Consider the following 25,102-nt stretch of genomic DNA (forward strand, 5'->3'; position numbering starts at 1 on the left):
ATACTTTATCTCTATGGCTTAAAGTTTATTTTTAAATAGCAAAAGATGTAAGGAAAAACGGTCTGAAAAGAGAATGATTATTAAGTGGTGGTGTCCCTCTCGCACATTTTACAAACAAAAAGCAGTGTTGCTAGCTTAGAGGATTTTCCATAAAATCTCGGAATTTGGACCCCCGTCTTAGTTATCAAAAATGGCTTTTAGTGGTTAGTGGATTTTTTAGTAGCTTGGGCGTTGTTGAAAATTATTGAAAAGGTTAAAATCAATCCACTTTACAGGATTTTAAACATTTTATGACAATAATATATCTAAATACATATTATTTAAACGATGTGACTTAAACTTAACTAGAAAATATTGCGTCAATTTAGAATTTCCATCAACGTCAAAAATTAAATTGGTTCAACATAAACGTACAAAGTTATGGTGAATTTATTTTCTGATGATGACAATTTATTAAAATAAATTATATAAGAAGTATTGATTATATGATATATATTGATTTTTAATAGAACATCATATATTAATAAAGCTCATTAACAAAAAAAATATTGTTCTATATTAATAAGAACTCTGTTTAATGGAAAATTTTATGGTAGGTACGTAGATTTCTGATGGTTTTCATGTTGAATTTGGTGGGAAGCCAGATTAATTGTTGGCATCACCGAAAAAGAGCTATGAATGGATTAAAAGAAAAATGGCGTCTATTTACGTTTGTAGTGCGAAGTTAAAATGGCACTGATACAGCTTGTGGCTTGTTTTTTTTTCGAAAATCGTAAAAGTTTCCGTGTAATCATGGTGAACACTTTTAATATAAGTGGTTTTAAGCGAGAATCCTCTCCAGTTTGTGGAATATCCTTCCATATGTCAGATTCATTGATAAATTTTTACTAGTGTGAGCATATATTTTTAAAATGTGAGATATATTTTCTCATTATAATATTTAATACCATTTGTCTTGTAAATTGTACTTAATCTATGTCATATACTAAATTTGAAAAAACAATCGTGAAAACTATAATTTTGCAATGTATTTTTCATATTATAAGAGCCATCACGTGGTATTTCTTGAACTTTTTTTATTGTATTGAATAGCGTCGCACGCAAGCATGTATATCATTTGCCTGACGTTAAGCGAACGAGGAGGATCTTCTAGTAAATATGACTTTGGAATTTCTGGAAAATGTCCTTTAAAAAGGTCAAACAAGAAGAATCAAGTACTCAAACGCAAGAAATAAAAAATACCCCGAGAAAAGCAAAATTACGACAAGATGTTAAGGTATTGAAACAAAAACTTAAAAGTCGTGAAATAGTGATTGTAAATATAAAGTCGATTTTAGATTTATTAAAGAAAAATGGCGATTTTTAATTGAATTGAAATTTAAATTGCGAAATTTTAATGATACTCATGGTCCACTTAGATATTGATTAAAATAAATTATGTATTTCGTTGAAAAAAAAGAATTTACTTAAAAATAAATAGAGGAAATGTTATATTATAAGATTACAGAAAATTTACTGAACTTAATAATAATAATATAACCAATATTTTGTAAATAGAGATCAAGTACTATGTGTATTCTGTTATGTGTATTGACTTGTCATTTAAGAGTTATTTAATTGTTTACATATAACAAATAAATGAATTTCAGTTCATTTCATTTTATTACCCATTGTGTTTTATTTCATAAAATGTAACTAGTAGACTTAATATACACGTGTCATGATAATAGCACAGAAGTAAAAATACAAGTAATTTTAAATCAATTGAAGATGTGAATGTAGGAAAAGAGCACCCGATACGCGCAGACCATGTGTGTTGCAGTGTCTCACTCAGTGTGTCAAATATTAATTTGCACGGCCCACTTAGCCAGTACACTAAAGTAGGAATTGCGTAATTAAGTTCAACATAATATTTAAGTCGCGGTTGAGTATTCGGACGTTAAACATGAGTTTGAGGAAGTTTAAGTAATAGCACTGAGGTAATGATGTTTGTAATAAAACTCAGTGCTAGATTTTCGACAACGCAGCAACTTCCAAAAAAAAACGTCGAAAAAAGGCACCATGACGACGAAGCAATGTTTAGAATTGAATTTACATAAATAAAACGTTGCAAGCACGTGTTTTGTATTTACATAGGGTTACACAGAATTACTTAAGGTAAATTCAAAACTGATGCATGTGTATAATTTTATCCTATAAATAAATTTTATATGGTCACCACATTAGACAAGGACACCGCGACCAAAAAGTATTCTCTTTCGAGACCGATTTCTCGGCATCAGACAGCACTCCAGTTGTAGGTACTTATTAACTCCATGGCTACTAGACTTAACATGTTCGTGAAACTAAACAGTTCCGCGAACATGTTTACTGGAACTAGTTCCGACACTCAAAAGAACGATGTCATGTTCAATCCAGTTCCGAACATGATTAGCGCACGTCTAGCTTGGAGGGAACAGTGTTACTACTATACACTAGCTTTTTCTACCTAGAATTTGTATATTCTGCAATTTTTGCCTGAATCTACTAATTTCGAAAGTCTACATTAATTATGTAGTTGGTAATCTTATATCTCGAGCAATTCTTGTCTACAATCTAATAAATAAAATTCTTATATTATAATAATATGTAAATTATAATCTGAATCTCGTAAACGGCTCCAACGATTTTCATAAAATTTAGTATACAGGGGATTTCGGGGGCGATAAATCGATCTAGCTACGATTTATTTTCAGAAAATGTTGTTTTATTCGTATTTTCAATAATCAACTTTATCGATAATTTTGATTTTTTCTTTATATAACCAGTTCTTATTTTTTTATTATTCTGTCGGTAAGATCGAAAAATATTATTCATATTTCATCATTTTATCAATATGTAATTCGTATTTAAATATAATTTCTAAACAAAATTTATCAAAAAAAAAAATTCGGTCATTATCTAGTTAAATATTATGGGATCCAATGACTATTATGCACTACTGAAACAGTACCTTGGTTTTATTAATCATGATTATCACGGAAGATGGATCAATTGCTCAGGAAATAAATACCAACAAAATTTAAAGAAGTTTATTCAAAGAATATAACTTACTGTTGTTAAAGTAAATGTTTGTTTAATTTTAAATGTGTCGTAGTTTCAGGCTTGTCCAACCTAAAGAGTAGGTACTCAAAGTAAAAAAGAAAAAAAAGTATGCAACTATTTTTTACGACTTATTAAGTACATGCATATTACCTATTAAAAGGAAAGGAATCGAAGTTATATACGGTATGTAGTTCTTATATTATTGCATATACCTTTTAATGATTTGCGTTTATCGTCTATGAATTGTACCGTTATTAAGCACCCCGATAATTTAAAGAAAAACAGTTGCCATACATAGTAATTATATGTCTATAATTAAAAACAGTACTACCTTTTTTAAAGAATATCCAATCTAGTTATTCTTATTAAAACTTATTCTCAATAATAGCAATCTAAGACAAAAGACATACAAGTGACATGGAAACACATCATAGATTATACACTTAATATATTTGAGAGAAACCATAGACCTATATAGTTTCCTACTTCAGTGAGAGAAACACATCACGAAATTACCCGATTTAGCATCATACCAACCATCACAAAAAATACATTCCGTTGCCCTAGAACCGATACGGGTCCGTTCCACTAAGCGCCCACAACGATCAAAATGCTCCTTTAGTCGTTCCACATAACGACCGCGGTTGTTGTGGTCGCGGCGAAAACGTCACTTATGACGTCATGACTTACGCTCAAGACGACCCATCTGAAAAGGCAGCGTGTACTTATGTACGCGCGTAAGAAGTTATACTTTATTTTTATTAAATTTATTTCTTTTTTTTAAATATTAAATAATTAATAATAAATATTTAACGTTAATAATTTAATAATATTTAGTATGAATTATATTAAATAATATTTTTGTCATTTATATTACTAAAAATGAATGCTAATAACACTTTTTTTTAAGAGTGTACATGCGCGAAAGTTCACCTGCAGCTATATTCAGACTCGCCAAGTTACGTCGGTCGTATTGTAATGAACGATTTAGTGGATGTCTTGCCAACCAAAGTATTTCTCGTACTTCTTGTGGAATTCTCCATCTATACTCCGATTCTTATTCAAATCATGTACCCCACAATATTTTCCAAATAATAGGTCGTGAACCAAAAAACTATTAATTTGTAAGTAATATCGAGATAATTTCGATATTATAGACATTTCGCTGTCGGACTTCCTAACTAGTCGCGGCGGCGAACGTGAGTACCCGTGGTCTGCAAACGGTGCTGCGCGAATGGTCGCCTCATCCACCGCTTCGTCGTTCGCACCGCCGATCCCGGTGGCCAGGCCGTAACGCTCACAAGTGGAACGGGAAAAATTGCGGTCGTGAGCGTGATCGTTGTGAACGCTTAGTGGAACGCACCCACGATTATCCACAACGGCTTTTCACAGATTATTTTGCAATTATTGTGCAACTATGGCACGATTTTCAGTTTGGTGTCTGGTCTGGAGAGTACTTAACGGTACGCAGTGACCTGACATTCCAGACGTGCGTGAACGATGGCGACCATACACAATATTTTTTTCAGTATCACGGTCAATCACGGATGTCGACTGCTAGACGTATGCCTCCACGGAAATTCACCACTATAGCCGGTCTTCCCGGCACTGGCGCTGGTGTTGCATCCAGGGGATTCCCACAACTTTTAGCAAATCGTCGGCCCACGCTGCGATTTCCGGTATGCGGTCGCGACTCAAGAACTTTTGGCCTCAGCGGCCATTTGTTCCACAAGCAATGTGCTCTGCAAACTGCCACTTCAATCTTGCAATCCTTCAGGCTATGTCACCTTGGTTCTTCTGCGAATCTCCGCATTCCTGATTCAACTTTGCAATGAAAACTGCGAGCATAACGCTATTCATTGCTCTTTGAGCCTTCCGTGTGCTTAGTGCGAGTTTTTTAACGTTCTCGATAGCGTAAAAGTTAGCTCATATTTGTATGGAATGGGATCATTTGCGTTTGCCGCTAGATGCGCTGTTCCAACTGCATACAAAATTGGCTTAACTTTTACGCTATCGAGAACGTTAAGAAACTCGCACTAAGTACTGATAAGGCAGTGTCAGAAGGCTATATATGTGTATAATTACAAAGCTAATAAAAAAATCCATAAAGCGAAGTTTTATACAATTGGGTTAGAGTGAAGATCGTTCAATGCGTAGGGCCTTAATTTCCATTCCTTCGTCCCGCCTTCCGTCCAGTTCCAAATACCTAGCGCGCCCCATCGGAGGTTCGACCCCCAGCCCAAAATGTAAGTTTTAAAAAACTTTCCAAATTTTACTGCACAATGACCCCACCTTTTTAAACGTAAATGCAATGCTGCTTCACGGCCAAAAATAGGAAAGGTGGATTCCCACTCCCAAACTCACAAGACACCCTACCACAATAGACACCTAGTACACTTTGCTACTTTTTAAGGTAGTACCGCCGATTTTATCAGTGGGAATTTTTGAAAAGCCCACACAAATACCCTGATTCTACTCGTTATTGGCGCGTCGGTAATTTTGATTCTGAAGGTATTAAGGTTTGATTCTGAAGGTATTAAGGTTTGATTCCACTAAGGTATCTATCTAGTCATGTTTCTGAACTCGATAATGGCTTAATCAGGCAACAGATACATTATGCTCAATATTCATATTCAAGTCTCCCTGGCAATCAGTTAACTTAGCACTACATTTACTCATGGAAAGGAATCTACACAGAGTATGAAATAGAGTAGGTACTGAGATACAACTGTTTAAAAAAAACAATCAGTGTATATAGATATTAGAAACATTTATTCATCAATGGTCAAAGCTCCGCTGTTGATGTCATCAATAAGATCATGTGGCGGCCTGCCCTCCACAGTACATCCAACTGACTGTGCTGTGCCAAGAATCTCTTTTACTGAGCCAGAAAGGTACCGGGCCATTGATCTGTTTCTCATGATCTTCGCAATGCCGATTACATCTTCAAGGGAGATGTTGCCGTTGTGTTTGACTAAAACAAAAATCGTTTATATTACACTTCCAAAAGTTGTATTTAGTTTCATAAATTCATTTGAATTAATTTTTAAACACATTTCTTATTATTTTCTTCTACCTTACAAGATTTTATTTTGATGATACCTTAGATATAATTAGGCTTTAACACTAATTATCATGTGTTAAATAAATTTATAAGTAATATGAGTAGTGTAAGACATAATTAAATGTTAACTTAACACAATACACAAGCCTAAAATTCATTTAAAATTAGGTTTCCCTTGCAAAACATTTTAATTAATCATCTACCTAATTGAAGTTTTAACCACTTCTGATGCGTTTTTATAAAATACACACTTTTTTCTAATTTCAAATTTCCAAGTTTACGAGTTTAGTTGTGTTGATATCACAATACTGGTTTTTTTTTTGCTTAGATAATGATTTAATAGTAATTTTGTATACTCACTATTTTTCTGCTTTTTACGGTCACGAGGAGGCTCCTTAAGGGCTCTGATGATAAGGGCTGCTGCAGAGGGAACAACAGCTATCTGGGCTTGTCTGTTTTGAACTGTCAGCTGCACAGTGATCTTGAGACCCTTCCAGTCACTTGTGGCCTTGGCAATGTCATCACCCACCTTTTTAGGAGACTGTGAGGCAAAAATATTGTTAAAAGGGCTACTGTAGAAACATTTACTTGGATCTGTACAAAATAAATTTCCATGGTGTAACACAATTCTTCCATCATATTTTAAGTTAAATTACTAAAAATTATAAAAATACAAACAAAATAGGTACAAAGTTAGAGTATTAATTTAACAAGTAAAACACATTGTTTGTTTTCATTTAAGCTGGGCGCACTGTCAGGTACCAGCACCTTTTCAATAACAATTACAGGTTTGAAATGCGTCTCCCCAGTTTTAGAATGATGATGACTACATCTTACTCAGGACAACAAAATATATAATTCAGTAGTCATTTATCAAAACAATTTACTCAACTCAAATTAAGTATCAGATGTTAGAATGATGTTGACACCAATTATGTTCTTTAAAATTTACATGGTTTAAGAGGCAAATTCTATAGTACTCGCCACTCACGTTTTCCAGCCGAAGCCACCTAAAATAACCTATATCATGGTAATAAGCCTGGTCCGCGACTCCTTATTGGGCATTCGGAGTAGCCGCGACAGGGAAACTGGTGAGGTATCCTGAGTCGCGGGTTCCTTCCATCCGCCACCCGGAAGGACGCGCCTGGTAGGGAGGCACCCCCCAGGATCAATCTTAAGCGGTGCAATTTCAAAAATTAACTAACCACATTGAAGTATTGTATGTATGTACGTAATTTTAAGTTGTAGCAAACCCAATTGCACCGCTTATGAGCGAATACAGACAGATTATGAATTGTATATCATCCCCATACACGAGGTTATGTTGTGTTATTAATAAATATTTCTTACTCACCAGACCAAGAGGACCGATTTTAGGGGCCAAAGATGATGTGGCACCGACTTCCCCGCCGACACATCGCAAATTCACTGTAAAATACACATTTTGTTGATAAAATAATTGGTAGAACACTTCACGTATTTTACACATGGAAACGAGGCTTACCGATTTTAATTTCATTTGGGTCAAACTTAGGGGGCATTTTGTTGATTACTTAGTTCAACTTTATACTATAATAACGTTAAATCCAAATGGATGGGTTTGGATTCCGCAAGGGCTACCGCCTGAACGTTCAGAGACGTTGGCAGCTCACTTGAAAAGAAAAACAAATGAAACAATGTCACTCAAGAGTGAATTTGACATATTTGGCAGTAGTAGTAGTTTTATTTTTCCAATTGGAAATGCAAAGGTGTCATACCATATAGCCTAATCTTTTATATATTATATATATTTTTATAATTTTTTTTAATATCAAATAGAATGAAATATAATCTCAATAAAATTTACTGAGACTTTTTCAATTGACTTTTCGGAGGATCCCGAGAAGTTACGTCCAGAGGCTTTATTTATTTTCCCACATTTGTGCATTTTCACAGATACTAAACAGTTTATAAACCACCCTTATTACGCATTTAAACATGAACAGACACTAAATAGACAAAATAAAACAAATCACACAACTTCACTCGTCGCGTTCCCGCCAAAAAATGTATATATTTGACAGTATGCATTTGAACAATTATGGAGGGGAGGGGTAAGGAGAACCGTCTCAAATGGGAGGAAGCTTGAAAAAGTGTCCCACTTTCAGCACTAAATAACAGTTCAAAAATCCCCCAGAATGGCGCTAGCATAGGTACAAGGTATAATATGAATTGAGCAGTTGTTAACTGATTGAAGTATGCTTAGTTAGGAAATTTAACCATCCAGTAACCACTTAATACCAGGTGGGCTGTGAGATGTCCACCCATCTAAACAATAAAAAAAAGGTATATATCATCCCATATCATCTCATTTCATTTCATCTTATTTCATACCAGTTGATTAATGTCTCAAATTAATTATCTTCATTTCATTTCACTCCATATTTACTTTTTTCATAAAAATAAGAATTTATATTAAAATAAGACATGACCTAAAAGTCTTAGTTACTATGTCATAAAATCCCTTAAAAAAAATCACTTTAGTGATGACAAATCCGCCCCTGAAAATTTATTGAACTAAGAATTTGTGGTGTATTAACATTTCTAGTGCTGTTAAATTGTTTTTAGCATTGAACAAAACGAAAAAAAATGACCAACCACGAAGCTGTATTGAAACAATTGTTATCGAAATATAAACATCGGGACTTCACTTCTCGAGAAGTAATTAACTTGCTACAAGTGTACAGAAGCTTAACTTATCGTTTGGAAGCATTTATCTTTAATAATGGTTCCAGAAAAGAGCTTTTGAATATTGAAGGTACAATTCCCGTAAATTACAAAGGAGCCTTTTATAACATACCCGTGTCAATATGGCTCATGGACACTCATCCTCAAAATGCGCCTTTGTGTTTTGTGAAACCGACATCTGACATGTCTATCAAGGTATCGAAGTACGTTGACACTAACGGAAAAGTTTATTTACCTTATCTTCACGAGTGGTCTTCGAATTCTTCCACTTTGAAGAATCTGGTGCAGTGCATGATTACAGCATTTGGTGAATTACCTCCGGTGTATTCTAAGCCACGTAATGTTGCTATGCCTATGTTCGCTGCGAAACCGTTTATGCCAGAATCGTCAGGATATCCCTTACCAATGCCTACTCCAGGGTATCCTACTACAACACCATATCCTACAACTTCAAGTTTACCATATCCTAATTATGGTTCACCATATCCTGGAACAGCGAGTACAAATGGTCTGCCATATCCTCCAGCACCAATAACTACACCTTACCCCCCTGCATCACAATATGGTCCTAGTACAGAAGGTGCTGGGGGTACCATTACTGAAGAGCATATTAAAGCATCGCTACTGTCTGCTGTTGAAGACAAATTAAGAAGACGTCTTAAAGAACAATCTCAGCAATCACAGGCTGAACTTGAAACCTTACGTAGGACTCAGCAAGAACTTGGTGAAGGAAAGTCTCGGATTGAAGACATAATTACGAGACTTCAAAGGGAGCGTTCAGAACTAGATAAGAATGTAATGATTTTACAAGAGAAGGAAAAAGAGTTGCAAGCAGCCGTGGAACGTTTGGCTGACCAGGAGGGTGTGGATGTTGATGAAGCAGTAGTGACAACTGCACCACTGTATTCCCAACTTCTAAATGCTTTTGCTGAAGAAGCTACCCTAGAAGATGCTATTTATTACATGGGTGAAGCTCTGCGGAAGGAAGTTATAGATTTGGACACATTTTTGAAGCAAGTCCGCACATTGGCACGTCGACAGTTTACACTAAGGGCATTGATGCATAAATGCAGGCAAAAGGCTCAGTTAGCTTGCTAATAATAATAAAACTGAACTTGTATCACGATTATTATTAGATTGTTTTATGCATGCTTATGTAACATGGGATTTTTTTGATCCACATTTTGAGTATATTGAATTGGATATAAATATGAAAGCCATAGCAAATAATTGAAAAGCGAACTTGTAAATAATGAGGTAAATCACTGATAACATCATTTTGATTTCCATGTAACTTGGCTGTTGTCATACAACTATTTAAAAAAAATATTGGGTAATCAAAAACATTGTTGTGAATACTATACTTCTAATTAAATTGAGGTTTACTCATTATCAAATAAAGGCTTGTGAAATTACCTACAATGTACACGGGCTAGCAAAATTAATGATCATGTATGCTACATAATTATGATTATTGAGCAGAAGTTGTTAGGGAAAATGTTATTATATAGTACTGTTATACACTATGCCTTAAAATAAATATTGTGTAAATATGTATGCTTAAAAATTTAAATGTTAATTTCTTGTACCTACTGATAATGAAACTATTAGGTTTTTTAATTTATTTCATAGTATGGTGAACAAGCTGGTGCCCCACTTAGTGTTGACTTGTTATAGCCCATAGATGTCACAAAATCAATGGCACCACCAACCTTGACACATGAAATTGAAGTATACATTTATTTAAATAATTTATTAAGAAACAAGCTTATGAATGAGGCTGTAGACCTCAAATATCAGATATAGTATATTGCTTAATAATTTTGCAAATGCTTAAATTGGAATGTAAAATTTTCACAGAAAATAATAACACAATAAAACAAAGCATTTATGTATACCTTCAATGCTCTGAGTACTAAGAACACATTTCAAAGATAAGTACATAAAATACCTATCATCCTTCAGGAAGTCGTCGTGGCCTAAAGGATAAGACGTCCAGTCTATTCGTATCTAACAATGCATCAGTGTTCGAATCCCGCTGGCGGGTACCAATTTTTCTAATGAAAAACGTACTTGTCAAATGTTCACGATTGAAATCCACGGTGAAGGAATAACATCGTGTAATAAAAATCAAACCTGCAAAATTATAATTTGCGTAATTACTGGTGGTATGACCTCTTGTGAGTCCGCACGGGTGGGTACCATTACCCTGCCTATTTCTGGCGTAAAGCAGTAATGTGTTTCGGTTTGAAGAGTGGGGTATCTGTTGTAATTATACTGAGATCGTAGAACTGATATCTTAAAGTGGGTGGCGGCATTTACGTTGTAGATGTCTATCGGCTCCGGTAACCACTTAACAGCAGGTGGGACATGAGCTTGTACAGCCATTAAAGGAATTAAAAAAGAAGAAATAATTGAAATTTATTGTATTATGTTTTCATATTATTAGTTAACGATTTTATATACCTACCTAGAGTAATATTATTATGTAAATTAGAGTATGTAAGTTTTTCATTGTTAATGTAACCCTGCTACGGACTGATTGAATGTCACAATAAAAGTGAAAATTTCAAGGGCGACTTTCATTTGATTACAATTTCTACTAATGCTGTAACAATTCGTTACTTTTGTAATTCTTGTTTATTGTTATTATGAGAGTTGTAATTGTTAATACAAGTAATAATTTTTCGCTAATTTGCAACTTCTAGTCAACATTGTTATATGTATAAGCAAGTATGCATATTAAAAAAATAGGTCATTATGTATTTTATTTTTTATCAATCTTATTCAGGGTTGTTTATTTAAACTATCAACAAATACCAGCCACAGTTTGGTCTATAACCTGAAATTAAAATTTTTCTTCGTTTTTATGAGACAATAAAATGTATGTCAGCAGTCAGTAAACTTATATGGATGCGGCCGTTGTATTTTAATGCAATTGATACTCCAATCTTGCCTCAAACTGGAGGGTATTGTGGTGCCAATAGATAAACCGCCCAATCTTTTCTGGACTGTGAGCTTGTCTATTCATACTTAGTACCGAATTAAACTCTTGAATCTTCTATTTGATATCAGAAATGGAAAATTAACTGTACAAATATAATGAAACAAACGACTGTTCAAACATGCTTTGAGATATTAGAGAGCACAGTATCTATTATTTACATTTATAATTATCTACATGGGTCATAAACCTAAATTTAAATTGATAAAGGAAAGATGCGGGTTAAATAACCGATGTAATGAAATAAAATAAGAACAAACGAAATAATTAATTTATTCCATTTGATAAAAAAAATGTGAAGCTTAGCAAGTTTAATAAATATGAAGCTTTTTGCTTGGAATGAAACTTTTTTTATTGGTTTTCATTTTTTTTCTTGTTTCTTTCCTTTTTTGGCTGCAGCGGCCGCCTCCACGTCAATGGGTGCGGGTTTCACGAACGGTATTAATTCTTGATACTGCTTGGGAAGCCAAGGTTTGAGGATTTCCGGTACCTAAAACGGTAATTAAAGGGTAATAATAGTTACTGCCTTACAATAATAGAATGAAAGAATTGGGTGCTGTGACGCAGCGGTGTTATACCTCTTATTTTATAACTATTCGTTTCTATAACTAATTATTAAATTTTACTAATTTGACCAATATACTTTCTTAAGAAACTTTTCAGTAAATTAATTTTGGGATCTCATTTTTTTAATAGCGCAAGGAGATAGCTGCCTTTTTTCTTTCTCGGCAATCTCTTCAAACACATATTATGCTCACGCTAATCAGGTAAACCATCTCATTAATTTGACTGTTTGTAAAGTTGCTTCTGATACTTATGACATGTATTATCAACTTACAATAAAGTGTACCTATTACATGCGTATGTTGCACCTTTACCGCTTTTATTCAGGAATAATCGCAGTGCGTGTGACGTAAAGGAAAACCTTAGAATGCGATGTCAGTTACCTTGATGCCGTCCTCTGTCTGGTGTACCTCGAGTATGGCGCAAATGACCCTGGTGGTGGCGCACATGGTCGCGTTCAGCATGTGCACGTATTCAGTGGCAGCGTTCATCTTTTTCGTCTGACCGTACCTAATAAATCCAATAAATCAATACATAATATTATAAAATTAGAAACTCTTCTCACAAGTTTTAAATTTTCTTTTGAGATTTTAATAAATGACGCCTTTAATACATATGAATGGTAACGGTAGCTTTCAGACAAACTCCGTCACCTATCTTAACATTTGAGTGCAAATTTCTAAAGGAATTATTTATGAGAAAATTTGTTTGATTATATTACCTTACAAGCAATCTTCTGGCTTGGTACTCCAGACAGTTACTACAAGAGACAAGTTCCCTGAACGCACCGGATCCTGGGAACCAGGCCTCCAAGTCTAGCTTCTTGGAAGCTGCATGGTTTAGAGCTCCAGACACGATGTTCACGACACGGTACGGTAGTCCTAGTGCTTTGCAGAACTCTTCAGCATTGTTTATCATTTCGTCCATCATTTGCCAAGATGCGTTATCATGAGGAGATGTTAGAACAAATTGTTCCACCTACAAAATTAATAAAAATATTAATAATAATAGTAAAATATTAAGAAATAGTATATTGTTAGTTTCTGTTATAAAGCAATCAAAGAATATAGTTTGAAGGGTCTGGCAACTGTTATACAATACAATTGAAATTACCTTGTGTCTTAATAAATTAATGTTTTAATGTCTATAAGATCTGGTAACCATTTAAATCAAATGAGTGAAGAGCTCAATGACATACATGTATTGGAAGTTCATTAGTATCATTTTGTAAACATATTATGTCTACTTCGATAAAGCGGCATGACACGAGAATCCTCTCATCGTGGCCTCCGGGAACTATATAGCCGATCCTGCGGACCAAATGGTAAACAGTCGACGTCCCCAAAACACGTCATTTCGGATCCTCCCGATCCACTAACGGTGCTTTTAAGTACCTCAAGCACCGGTTATCGTTCATTGCTCTTCGTCGCAAGCAACAAGTTCGGCGAGTAAACTAACCCACTGAGCTTCTCGCCGGATCTTCTCAGTGGGTCGCGTTTCCGATCCGGTGGTAGATTCTGCGAAGCACGGCTCTTGCTAGGGTTCGTGTTAGCAACGTTGTCAGATTTGAGCCTCGTGAGCTCAACTACTAGTCAAGGTTACGCTGATATGGTCTCTGTATACCATCAGCTCAGGTAGGAAAAAAAATTAAGATCATTTATTTCGCTAGCATGTAATCTTGCTGTAAGCTCTGGCGTAAATATTATAATATGATTTTTTGTTCTCATTCATGAATCTCAAATATTTTTATAACCTTTTCAAATTGATGTACTCGAAAGATACCACGCGTGTCACGTCCATGAGATCCAACCTCTTGTCTGAAGCATGTGGAGAGTCCCGCATATCTGAGTAATAATTTACATTTATTAATTATTACCTACACAGAACAATTTTCTAGTAAGGCAAGTTAGGATGTAAGTCTAGGACCCCCTAGACTTTGTAACTTTGTTTGTCCTAACTTCAATTTGTTGATGTGGTGGTAGTCATCATACAACACAAAGATATTTGACAGATGCCCGAATCTCGCTTACGACATTTTCAGGGTAAGCTTGCTTAAATACAAGTTCCGATCAACAACATTCGGACAGTCAGTCTACCGAGCATTATCACCCGCTCGGTGGAAGATCTTCCCTTTGTCGTATACGTCGACGTGATGTGAACACGCAACCTTCTGATGTGGAAGGGAATGATGTAGCGGTAGTCATCATACAACACAAATATATTTGACAGATGCCTGAATTTAGTCTAGTTGAAATAGTCCCTTAGGCTATCGATTAAGTAACGATTAAGTAAGTGACAAAAAGGATTTATGGTAGTTAAGTTGTCTTGAAGTCGTCGTGGCCTAAAGGATAAGACGTCCGGTGCATTCGTGTTGAGCGATGCACCGGCGTTCGAATCCCGCAGGCGGGTACCAATTTTTCTAATGAAATACGTACTCAACAAATGTTCACGACTGACTTCCACGATGAAGGAATAACATCGTGTAATAAAAACCAAACCCGCAAAATTGTAATTTGCGTAATCACTGGTGGTAGGACCTCTTGTGAGTCCGCACGGGTAGGTACCACCACCCCGCCTATTTCCGCCGTGAAGCAGTAATGCGTTTCGGTTCGAAGGGTGGGGCAGCCGTTGTAACTATACTGAGACCTTAGAACTTATATCTCGAGGTGGGTGGCGCATTTACGTTGTAGATGTCTATGGGCTCCAGTAACCACTTAACACCAGGTGGGCTGTGAACTCGTCCATCCACCTAAGCAATGAAAAAAAAAAAGTTGAAATTCGTAGTTCAAAGTTTATATAAGTTCTGAATTTCTAGACTACTGGTAAATTTACTCATTTAGTGATCTATAAATTTTTTGGCATGTCCAAAAATCAATATATAACATTGTGTTATGGTCTTTAGGTACTAATTAAAACATGACTGCTATAAAGGTGATCTGTAACTTACTTGATGGGAAGAGATGATTCTGGAAGCCATTCATCCCTGTGGAAAGCAGCTATGGGCTGTTCTGATGTAGCGATAAGGTATTTCTCTTCGACAACAGTGTCGCCCTTGTTTTCAGAACCTTTCCCTATGACTTTGTACAGTTCTTCGTCAAATTGAGCTAGTTGTGCTACCTCTTGCATAACCTGTAACAATGTTTAAATATTGGTAATTTTTTGCATAAATGCCATCTGTACATTGTAAATATTTCACTTGTATTTTAGAAAAAGTATTTTAATCCTGCTTTATGTTAATGAATTAACACTGTGCAATAATCAATTTCAATTAAGTAACAAATAACACAAAAAATTTAACACAGTCCAATGTCTTTTTGTGCTTCAAAGTAAACTGGTACCTCTTTTCGCATGAAGAATGGTGTGTACAAGGGCGTATATCCTTTCTCAAGTAACATTCTTAGAGAAAGTTGAACGAGGGCTTGTTCTAGGAATACTGCAGGACCTTTCAGATAATAACCACGACCACCTGCTACAGCTGATCCCCTCTCTCCATCCATTCCTATAAAATTTAAAAAAATTAATAAGTTGAATGATCTCACAATTCATCTGGTGTCAAGCGGTTATTAGAGTACATAGACATCAACATCAGTTCTAAGACTCAGTTCTATATTAGAAATGCCTCATTCACCCATTAAACTAGAATGAATTAATGTTCATTGCAGAATTTGTCAGATTGGTGGTACCTATTCGTGTGGGCTCACAAGATGCCCTACTACCGTTTCATTTTTAGCATAAAACCATTACAATATGTCATAATTGATAAATAACATGGTAAAATTTTTTTTAATTTATAAATGTTCAAGATAAAATGTTTACATACTCTTTAGCTGTTGTAAAAGTATATTCAACATGACATTTATTATTACTAATAACATTTATTGTTTACACAGTTGTTCATTGTGAAAAATAAACCCCTTTTCAGGCTAAAAGTGATGAAAAATTATACTATTGATTTTTTAATAAAACTGCAAATTTCAGTATTAGGAGAATATTGTCTAATTTATAAGTCTAACAAGTGTAATAATCCTGACAATGTTCAAAAATTTGTAAGGCATTTTTAATTATATTAATATTAAAATATATATATAACAATATATAAACATATATATATATAATATGTGAAGCAAAAACTTTGTATCCCTTTTTACGAAAATTGCATGGACGGAGTATGAATTTTTCCACACTTATATAGAGATAGATAATATAGAGAAGAAGTGCACAATGCAATATTTTTTTTTAAATAATGCATAAGGGATACATTAAATCAATAAAGAAAACATTACACACACTACATACCATGTATTTGACGCACACACGCATGCATACTATTTATTGTCAAACTTTTGTTCTTGACGTCTGTTGTCAAATTGAGAATAGATTAAATATTCTCTGTCTTTGTTAATATTTTTTATAGTGTAGTCTTGGCGAAAATTGTGATTATAGAAGTATAAAATACAATTATAATAGACATAAACTGACAATTCCTATTAGTTATAGTCGAATTTTGACTACTGAGGGACCTCTAGTTCATATATTAATATACCAATGCATTTTTATGTACAAACTAAAATTTCAATATCACAGCATACCATCAATCATGCAGATCAGATCCACATGAGAGTACTTTTTTCTAAAGCCGCAGTCTCCGTCTGTCCTTTCTACCAAGTTATGGTCTTCATCATCATCAACTGGTACAGACTCATGCAGATGATTTCCAACTTCCCTGAGTGCAGCGGAACGCGCTTTCTCAGCAGCCAATAACCCTTCATCATTCTTTGATATTGCATTATCTATTAATACTCTTACCTGAAATGTTAATTTAATTTAATTAATATGAAAATTTAATTTTTACTAGACATCATACTCTTCAGACTATAATGCATGATTAAATTGTGGCTGGTATAGTTAGTAAACAGCTAACACACAGGCTAATAACATGTCATACATTAGTAAATATGCCAATGAATTGGAAATTTCATTTTTCATCATTTTTCTTTAGGGTCAAAGTCCTTCAAGAGCACCATAAAAAATAAGAATAAATGTGTGAAGTCTGAAGCATATTTATTAAACACACATTTCTAAGACACCTACAAAAAAGTATAAATAGTGAATTTTAGTTATCAACTTGTAACCTAAGTTGCTGACTCGTTTGTCTGTACATGAGATTCAGTATTACTGAGATGAAGCCTTAATTAAAGTATTAAAAAATGCAATCCGACAAGTCTATTATTTAGCTATCACCATATGGAATCACTTTCACTTTTACATGAAATAGGTAAGTTCTATAAAATTTGTGTTAGCACGTTCTAGAAGCCTTATTTATTTGTGTTTAATTTAACTTACTTTTTTTATTTGATTTACTGTGAGAGGCTTCAAGTTATCGCCGGTGAGGTTTACCAGGTTATTGGCGATCTCCGAGGGGACGGGTTCGTCTTCAGAGCCACTGGGTTCCTTGTTCTTCATTTTCAAACCAATTTCTTTGCTACATACATTCTTCAGTTTATTGAAATTGTCAGCTTCGTGGCGCAATTTCCTCCACAAGGTGTCTTGCTCGACGACTGCATCCACAAGGGCAACATCTTTAAATCTCTTCTTCTGATTTTCTCGAATTTTATCTGGATTACCGTCTTTATCGGCACGAAATAAGTCTAAGTCGAGGACCATGTTGACGTTATTAATTTAACTCAGATAAATTACATATGTAGAAATATTCTTTAAAATTATCAAACACGTCGTCTCTCGTCTCACACTTTTCGGCACAGCACATAGATTATGGCACAGCAGGCCAAAGCATAGATTAAGCACTTTTTTTTACGGGATTTTATGACCGGGTAACTAAGACCTTTAAGTCATGTCTTATTTTAATATATTTCTTAATTTTATGAAAATTTATAACATGGAGTGAAATGAAATGAAAATGATTAATTTGGATAATTAATCAACTGGGATGCAATTAAATAAAATGAGATGAGATGGTATGGGATGAAATATATAATCTCAGTAAAATGGTGGTCATTGAGATTTTTTCAGTGGACTTTTTGGAGGATCCTGAGAAGTTACGTCCAGCGGCTTTGTTTCATTTTCCCACAATTGTGCACTTTCACAGATATTAAACACTTAACAAACCACTGTTATTACACATTTATACCCGAAGAAACACTAAATAGACAATATAAAACAAAATCACACAAATTTACTCCTCGCGTTCCCGCCAAAAAGTTAGATTATATACTTTTTTTTAAGGGATTTTATGACCTGGTAACTAAGACTTTTAAGTCATATCTTATTTTAATTTATATTTTTAATTTTATGAAAAATGATAATATGGATTGAAATGAAATGAAGATGATTAATTTGAGACATTAATCAACTGAGATGAAATTAAATGAAATGAGATAATATGGGATGAAATATAATATCAATAAAATGGTGGTCATTTACTGAGATTTTTTTAGTGGACTTTTTGGAGGATCCCGAGAAGTTACGTCCAGCGGCTTCGTTTGATTTTCCCACATTTATGCACTTTCAAAGATATTAAACAGTTAATAAACCACCATTATTACACATTTAAACCTGAAGAAATAAATCACACAACTTCACTCCTCGTGTTCCCGCCAAAAAGTCCTAGTATACACTTAGCACAGATGCGGCACAGACTAAGATAATCATGTTTATATAGTTTTGGCCTTTTTTTAAACCGTTCTTCGGGTGGCTCTGTAAATTTGGCCCCTCTTTTTTTGATTTTTGCATTTTTTAAATTTTTAGTTATTTGTTCGTTAATGTTCGAATATAAAAATTGTTTGTTCGTGTTTTGTTTATTTATAATTAATTAAATAAATGATCACCGTTAAGTGGGCCCCCTTTACTAGATATCTTTATTTTTATCGCTCACATTAATTCATTTTGATCAATTATCGTTTGTTCGACAACTATTGGTGATTGTTCGATCATAAAAACAATTAAATTCCCAATTATTAATTATTTTATATTAATGTAATACTGAAATACTTCACGAGATGGCGTTACAAAAAATCCCTTCCCAAAACTATAAAACCGTTGTGATTTTCTACTGAATAAATAATATTTATTCGTATAATAAATAATATTTATTCGTAGGTGATTGTTTAAGATGTTATGAATATTTCAGTTTTTACTTCATCAAAAAAACTTGAACTTTACTACTGAATTCCGAAAAAATTTCTAATTAAGGCTGACTTAAGTTTAGCTTTTTACTGTAGTTTATAAATTACATTTAATAACGGCCTGGCCACGGGGATCGGCGGTGCGAACAGCGAAGCGGTGGACGAGGCGACCATTCGCGCAGCACCGTTTGCAGGCCACGGGTACTCACGTTCGCCGCCGCGACTAGTAAGGAAGTCCGACAGCGAAATGTCTATATCGAAATTATCTCGATATTGCTTACAAATTAATAGTTTTTTGGTTCAGGACCTATTATTTGGAAAAGATTGTGAAGTACCTGATTTGAATAAGAATCGGAGTATACCTATAGATGGAGAAATTCCACAAGAAGTACGAGAAATACTTTGGGTGGCTAGACTTCCAAATAGCTGGTCTAGCTAGTATTTCAGCTATATATTTTTTTTATTGCTTAGATGGGTGGATGAGCTCACAGTCCACCTTGTGTTAAGTGGTTACTGAAGCCCATAGACATCCACAACGTAAATGCGCCACCCACCAAGGTGACCTGTGGCTGCCCCACCCTTCAAACCGAAACGCATTACTACTTCACGGCAGAAACAGGCAGGGTGGTGGTACCCACCCACGCGGACTCACAAGAGGTCCTACCCCCAGTAATTCCGCAAATTATAATTTTGAGGGTTTCATTTTTATTACACGATGTTATTCCTTCACCGTGGAAATCAATCGTGAACATTAAAATTTGTTGAATACGATATTCGACTACCGGTGCATCGCTCAACACCGGACTTATCCGTTCTGCCACGACGAGTTTAAAAAAATAAAAAAAATAATAATAAAAAATATAAAATATAAAAATTTCGGCGTTCATTTTTCGCGGCGAAAACAACTAAACTCATTTAATCACTGCACTATTCGCCGCGACTACCGCTCGACTCCGTGGCTTGCGCCGTCCTTATTCATGCATTTGTTTTGCTCGCCCGCCGCATTGTAAGTCGCCCGCGCGATTCGCTCGGTACATTCCGCCGGTCGCTTCGCCGGTCGCCAGTGCGCGTGGCTAACAAGCTAGCGGCTGGAGCTAGCGCCTGGTGCAAGTTGCTGGAGCTAGCGGTTGGTGCAAGCGGCTGGAGCTAGCGGCTGGTGCTAGTTGCTGGAGCTAGCGGCTGGTGCTAGCGGCTGGAGCTAGCGGCTGGTGCAAGCGGCTGGAGCTAGCGGCTGGAGCTAGCGGCTGGTGCAAGTTGCTGGTGCAAGCGGCTGGAGCTAGCGGCTGGTGTAAGCGGCTAGAGCTAGTTGCTGGAGCTAGTGGCTGGAGCTAGCGGCTGGTGCAAGTTGCTGGAGCTAGCGGCTGGAGCTAGCGGCTGGTGCAAGCGGCTGGTGCAAGTGGCTGGTGCAAGCGGCTGGAGCTAGCGGCTGGTGCAAGCGGCTGGAGCTAGCGGCTGGTGCAAGCGGCTAGAGCTAGTTGCTGGAGCTAGTGGCTGGAGCTAGCGGCTGGTGCAAGTTGCTGGAGCTAGCGGCTGGAGCTAGTGGCTGGTGCAAGCGGCTAGAGCTAGTTGCTGAAGCTAGTGGCTGGAGCTAGCGGCTGGTGCAAGTTGCTGGAGCTAGCGGCTGGAGCTAGCGGCTGGTGCTAGTTGCTGGAGCTAGCAGTTGGAGCTAGCGGTTGGTGCAAGCGGCTGGAGCTAGTGGCTGGTGCAAGCGGCTGGAGCTAGCGGCTGGTACAAGTTGCTGGAGCTAGCGGTTGGTGCAAGCGGCTGGAGCTATCGGCTGGTGCTAGCGGTTGGGGCTAGCGGCTGGTGCAAGTTGCTGGAGCTAGCGGTTGGTGCAAGCGGCTGGAGCTAGCGGCTGGTGCTAGTTGCTGGAGCTAGCAGTTGGAGCTAGCGGTTGGTGCAAGCGGCTGGAGCTAGTGGCTGGTGCAAGCGGCTGGAGCTAGCGGCTGGTACAAGTTGCTGGAGCTAGCGGTTGGTGCAAGCGGCTGGAGCTATCGGCTGGTGCTAGCGGTTGGGGCTAGCGGCTGGTGCTAGTTGCTGGAGCTAGTGGCTGGAGCTAGCGGCTGGTGCTAGTTGCTGGAGCTAGCGGTTGGTGCAAGCGGCTGGAGCTAACAGTTGGTGCAAGCGGCTGGAGCTAGCGGCTGGTGCAAGCGGCTGGAGCTAGCGGCTGGTGCAAGCGGCTAGAGCTAGTTGCTGGAGCAAGTGGCTGAAGCTAGCGGCTGGTGCTAGTTGCTGGAGCTAGCAGCTGGTGCTAGCCGTTTTTACACCTTTCTCACAAAAATGTACCTCTGTTACAGCCTGGCCACGGGACATTCGCCGATACGAATATTCGCGCGGTGCGAACGGCGAAGCGTCTAGCGACTAAAATAAGAGCATAGAAATGTACCTTTTTAGGTATCTCCGCTAGCTCCAGCCGCTTGCACCAGCCACTAGCTCCAGCCGCTTGCACCAACCGCTAGCTCCAGCAACTTGCACCAGCCGCTAGCTCCAGCCGCTTGCACCAGCCACTTGCACCAGCCGCTTGCACCAGCCGCTAGCTCCAGCCGCTAGCACAAGCCGCTAGCTCCAGCCGCTAGCTCCAGCAACTTGCGCCAGCCGCTAGCTCCAGCCACTAGCTCCAGCAACTAGCTCTAGCCGCTTGCACCAGCCGCTAGCTCCAGCCGCTTGCACCAGCCGCTTGCACCAGCCGCTAGCTCCAGCCGCTTGCACCAGCCGCTTGCACCAGCCGCTAGCTCCAGCCGCTTGCACCAGCCGCTTGCACCAGCCGCTAGCTCCAGCCACTAGCTCGAGCAACTAGCTCTAGCCGCTTGCACCAGCCGCTAGCTCCAGCCGCTTGCACCAGCCGCTAGCTCCAGCCGCTTGCAGAAACATCAAGTTAAGAATGTGTTGTGTATGCAAGTGTTTATAAAATCTGCGTTAATATCGCAATTCAAGAATCATGATTCCAAATGTTGATTCAAAAAATTACCTACCATGGTAGGTAATTTTTTTTTGTAACAAATATATTTCTATACGTATAATCCTAAAATTTATTGATTTATTATTGATTATGTTCACCTCCATATTTTACTATTCAGTTTCAATCGACTCATTGCATTTGGTTGTTGAACCTGTTTGTTCAAATCTTAGTACTCTATTTGGAAATATATGATTACGATGTATTATGTATGTGTTTTATCTACAATTACGATTACTTATTTGATTACGGTAATTGCAGTAATTATTTGTGAATTTAGCTTTTAAAACTATTTGTGTGTAAAATAAAATTTCGTAGACCTAATTTTTAATTATAATTTAATTTTAACATGTAAATAAATTAAACAATTGAATGTAACGTATTTCAGTAGCTAGATATTTTATCCTATATTATGATGTCCAACCAAAATAAATTGAATTGAAAATTTTGCTCAACTATTTAATTACAACTCAAAAATATAATTTAAAACAAGGTGTGGCTTAAATGTCTTAGTTACCAGGTCATAAAATCCCTTAAAAAAAGTTAGGAAAATACTGGCAGCATTGATTCTGTCAACTTGTTCATTTGTCAATTTAGATCTGTCGGATTATTTTGTGATCAACTTAATATTAATCGTATTTTAGTAATTATTTTATGTAATATGTGGTTCTTATTGGATATCAGCTGAAGTTATTGAAACATAATCGTATGTTGATAGTTTGTGAGTATAAAAAGTCTATTCTGAAATTTAAAACTTAGTGTAAATGTATCGGCTACCTCCTTGTTTACACGTCTACTGCAACAGTCAATGCGATCTATTTACAAAGGGGTGGATTGTTGACAGATATTGCCAAAAGAACATGCAAATTTTATAATTCATAGAAACGTAACTAAAAGATTTTCTTTTTAGTTAAATCTTAAACTTCAATTAACGTAAAAAGTCTTTGTTATGGTAGCTTTATTCTCTTTATTGCGTTCGAAATATTTTATTCCGGGCTATCTGGAAATATAATTAAATTCGGAATAACATGTATTAATATGCTTTCAAAACCCACAGGAAATGTTAAAATGATTCCACTAAAGGACAATCAGGATGTGGCATCGTTCCTTGTCACAAAACACTCTTGGAAGGGGAAGTACAAGAGAGTGTTTTCTATTGGAACTCATGGAATTACTACATACAATCCAGATCGCCTGGAAGTCACCAACAAATGGCTGTATGCTGATGTAGTTACCATTGCATCAGCAAAGCATTCAAACTCTACTGCCAACCATGACTTCACACTTGTCATGAAAAAAGAAAAGAAAGTGGACTCAATGCGATTTTCTTCAGAGCACAAGTGTTTGATACTCACTGAAGCTTTTAAATATAGGCATTTGTTTGCGGAGAAACCAAAGGATGTTTTTGTAAGTGTAGAACTCATTAAAAAAAATCCATAACATTCTATAAGACCTTTAAATATTACTAATTGCTTAAAAGTCGTATGTTTTTCAATTTACCTAATTTTTCAGAGATACCAAGCATATAAACATCACTGGAGTGGAACAAGACTACCAATAGTACTTGAAGTTGGGCCTTGTGCTTTAGAACAGCTAGACCCATCGACACACACTCAGCTAGCCTTCTACCCATACTGTGATATACAGGGTATCCTTCCCGTACGAGATGTAGCTGGTGGTTTTATGCTTGCTGTTGGAGGTTATAGTCGCTTACATCTGTTTTCAAATGCAATGGATCACCAGATTATTATAAATAAGATGCTTGAATTAGCCAATTTGACATTGAGCATTAGCATCAAGGTTTTATCAGCTACAATTACATTGGATGATTATCATGATCAACGTTTTGGAAAATATAGGTGAGCAAACATAGGGTGTAAGGAATGGTTACCAAATTCAAAATGAAAAGAAACTACTGAATGAAAGCAAATGGAAAACTATGTTTATTTACACAACGATATAATTTATTCTTTAGTTAAAATACAGTAAAACAATGTTTAATTGTGTTACATTAGGTGTAAAACAGAATGGGGTGAAATCTAGATTTTAAAACTTTACTACTTTAGTACTTAAATTTAGGAAAAGTATTCAAAATGCTATCTTTAGTTAATTATTAAAATATCAATTTAAAAACAATAAGAAGATAATTACAAAGTTTTATAGATTTTGCAGACCAATTTTGTGATCTATTAAGGAAAAAAAAAACCAAAAGTTAATCAAACTACCAACTAGAATGCAGATGTCGTCTCAGTAGTTTTTGTTATGAACATTGGCTAAGTCAAAAATGATGCTAATGGTTCCTCCAAACTTAATGCCGTTATAATGTTGGTGTATTAAAGAGTTAGCAAGATGTCTAAAAGGTGTTTTCAAAAAAGGTTTAGCTTCAATGTTTTGTGCTCTAGCATAAAGAATAATGTAAACATTAAAACAAAGGTAGTATCTCTATTATCAAATCCGTGTATCCGTTTTGACGACAGATAATTTTATAGGTTTCCTGAATATTAATCATGCAACCCCAGCTTTGATGAGTACAACTATGTCCCCATCGTTGGCTTATATAT

The 25,102-nt window shown here is 36.3% G+C and overlaps 4 protein-coding genes across 7 annotated transcripts in view; 2 read left to right on the forward strand and 2 right to left on the reverse strand.

Moving 5' to 3' along the window:
- Positions 1 to 5,848: 5,848 nt before the first annotated feature.
- RpL12 (ribosomal protein L12) lies at positions 5,849 to 7,783 on the reverse strand. Its single transcript, NM_001043685.1, is given in 4 exon segments — positions 5,849 to 6,058; positions 6,509 to 6,689; positions 7,503 to 7,576; positions 7,653 to 7,783. Coding segments are annotated over 4 exon segments (495 nt in total). The 5' UTR covers positions 7,690 to 7,783; the 3' UTR covers positions 5,849 to 5,855.
- Positions 7,784 to 8,639: 856 nt separating this feature from the next.
- On the forward strand, positions 8,640 to 11,448 carry LOC101743249 (tumor susceptibility gene 101 protein). Its single transcript, XM_004922402.5, has one exon. It carries the CDS (start codon positions 8,777 to 8,779, stop codon positions 9,971 to 9,973), a length of 1,197 nt encoding a protein of 398 aa, XP_004922459.1. The 5' UTR covers positions 8,640 to 8,776; the 3' UTR covers positions 9,974 to 11,448.
- A 688-nt stretch (positions 11,449 to 12,136) lies between these two features.
- On the reverse strand, positions 12,137 to 18,280 carry LOC101743384 (serine--tRNA ligase, cytoplasmic). The gene is made up of 8 exons (XM_004922403.3): positions 17,787 to 18,280; positions 17,033 to 17,249; positions 15,782 to 15,942; positions 15,391 to 15,572; positions 14,197 to 14,287; positions 13,165 to 13,421; positions 12,827 to 12,953; positions 12,137 to 12,369 (listed from the first exon to the last, which is right to left on the reverse strand). Exons 1-8 carry the CDS (start codon positions 18,105 to 18,107, stop codon positions 12,241 to 12,243), a joined length of 1,485 nt encoding a protein of 494 aa, XP_004922460.1. The 5' UTR covers positions 18,108 to 18,280; the 3' UTR covers positions 12,137 to 12,240.
- Positions 18,281 to 23,125: 4,845 nt separating this feature from the next.
- Positions 23,126 to 25,102, forward strand: part of LOC101739626 (dnaJ homolog subfamily C member 13) — a 468,160-nt gene continuing 466,183 nt past the window's right edge. For all 4 annotated transcript variants that reach the window (XM_062674099.1, XM_062674100.1, XM_012694281.4 and 1 more), the window contains exons 1-3: positions 23,126 to 23,262; positions 23,599 to 23,948; positions 24,054 to 24,400. In XM_062674099.1, the coding sequence (XP_062530083.1) occupies positions 23,610 to 23,948; positions 24,054 to 24,400 (686 nt within the window). In that variant the 5' untranslated portion in view covers positions 23,126 to 23,262; positions 23,599 to 23,609. The remainder of the gene's footprint in view (positions 23,263 to 23,598; positions 23,949 to 24,053; positions 24,401 to 25,102) is intronic.

The sequence above is a fragment of the Bombyx mori genome, chromosome 19 (genome assembly GCF_030269925.1).
Source record: "Bombyx mori chromosome 19, ASM3026992v2".
NCBI lineage: Eukaryota > Metazoa > Arthropoda > Insecta > Lepidoptera > Bombycidae > Bombyx > Bombyx mori.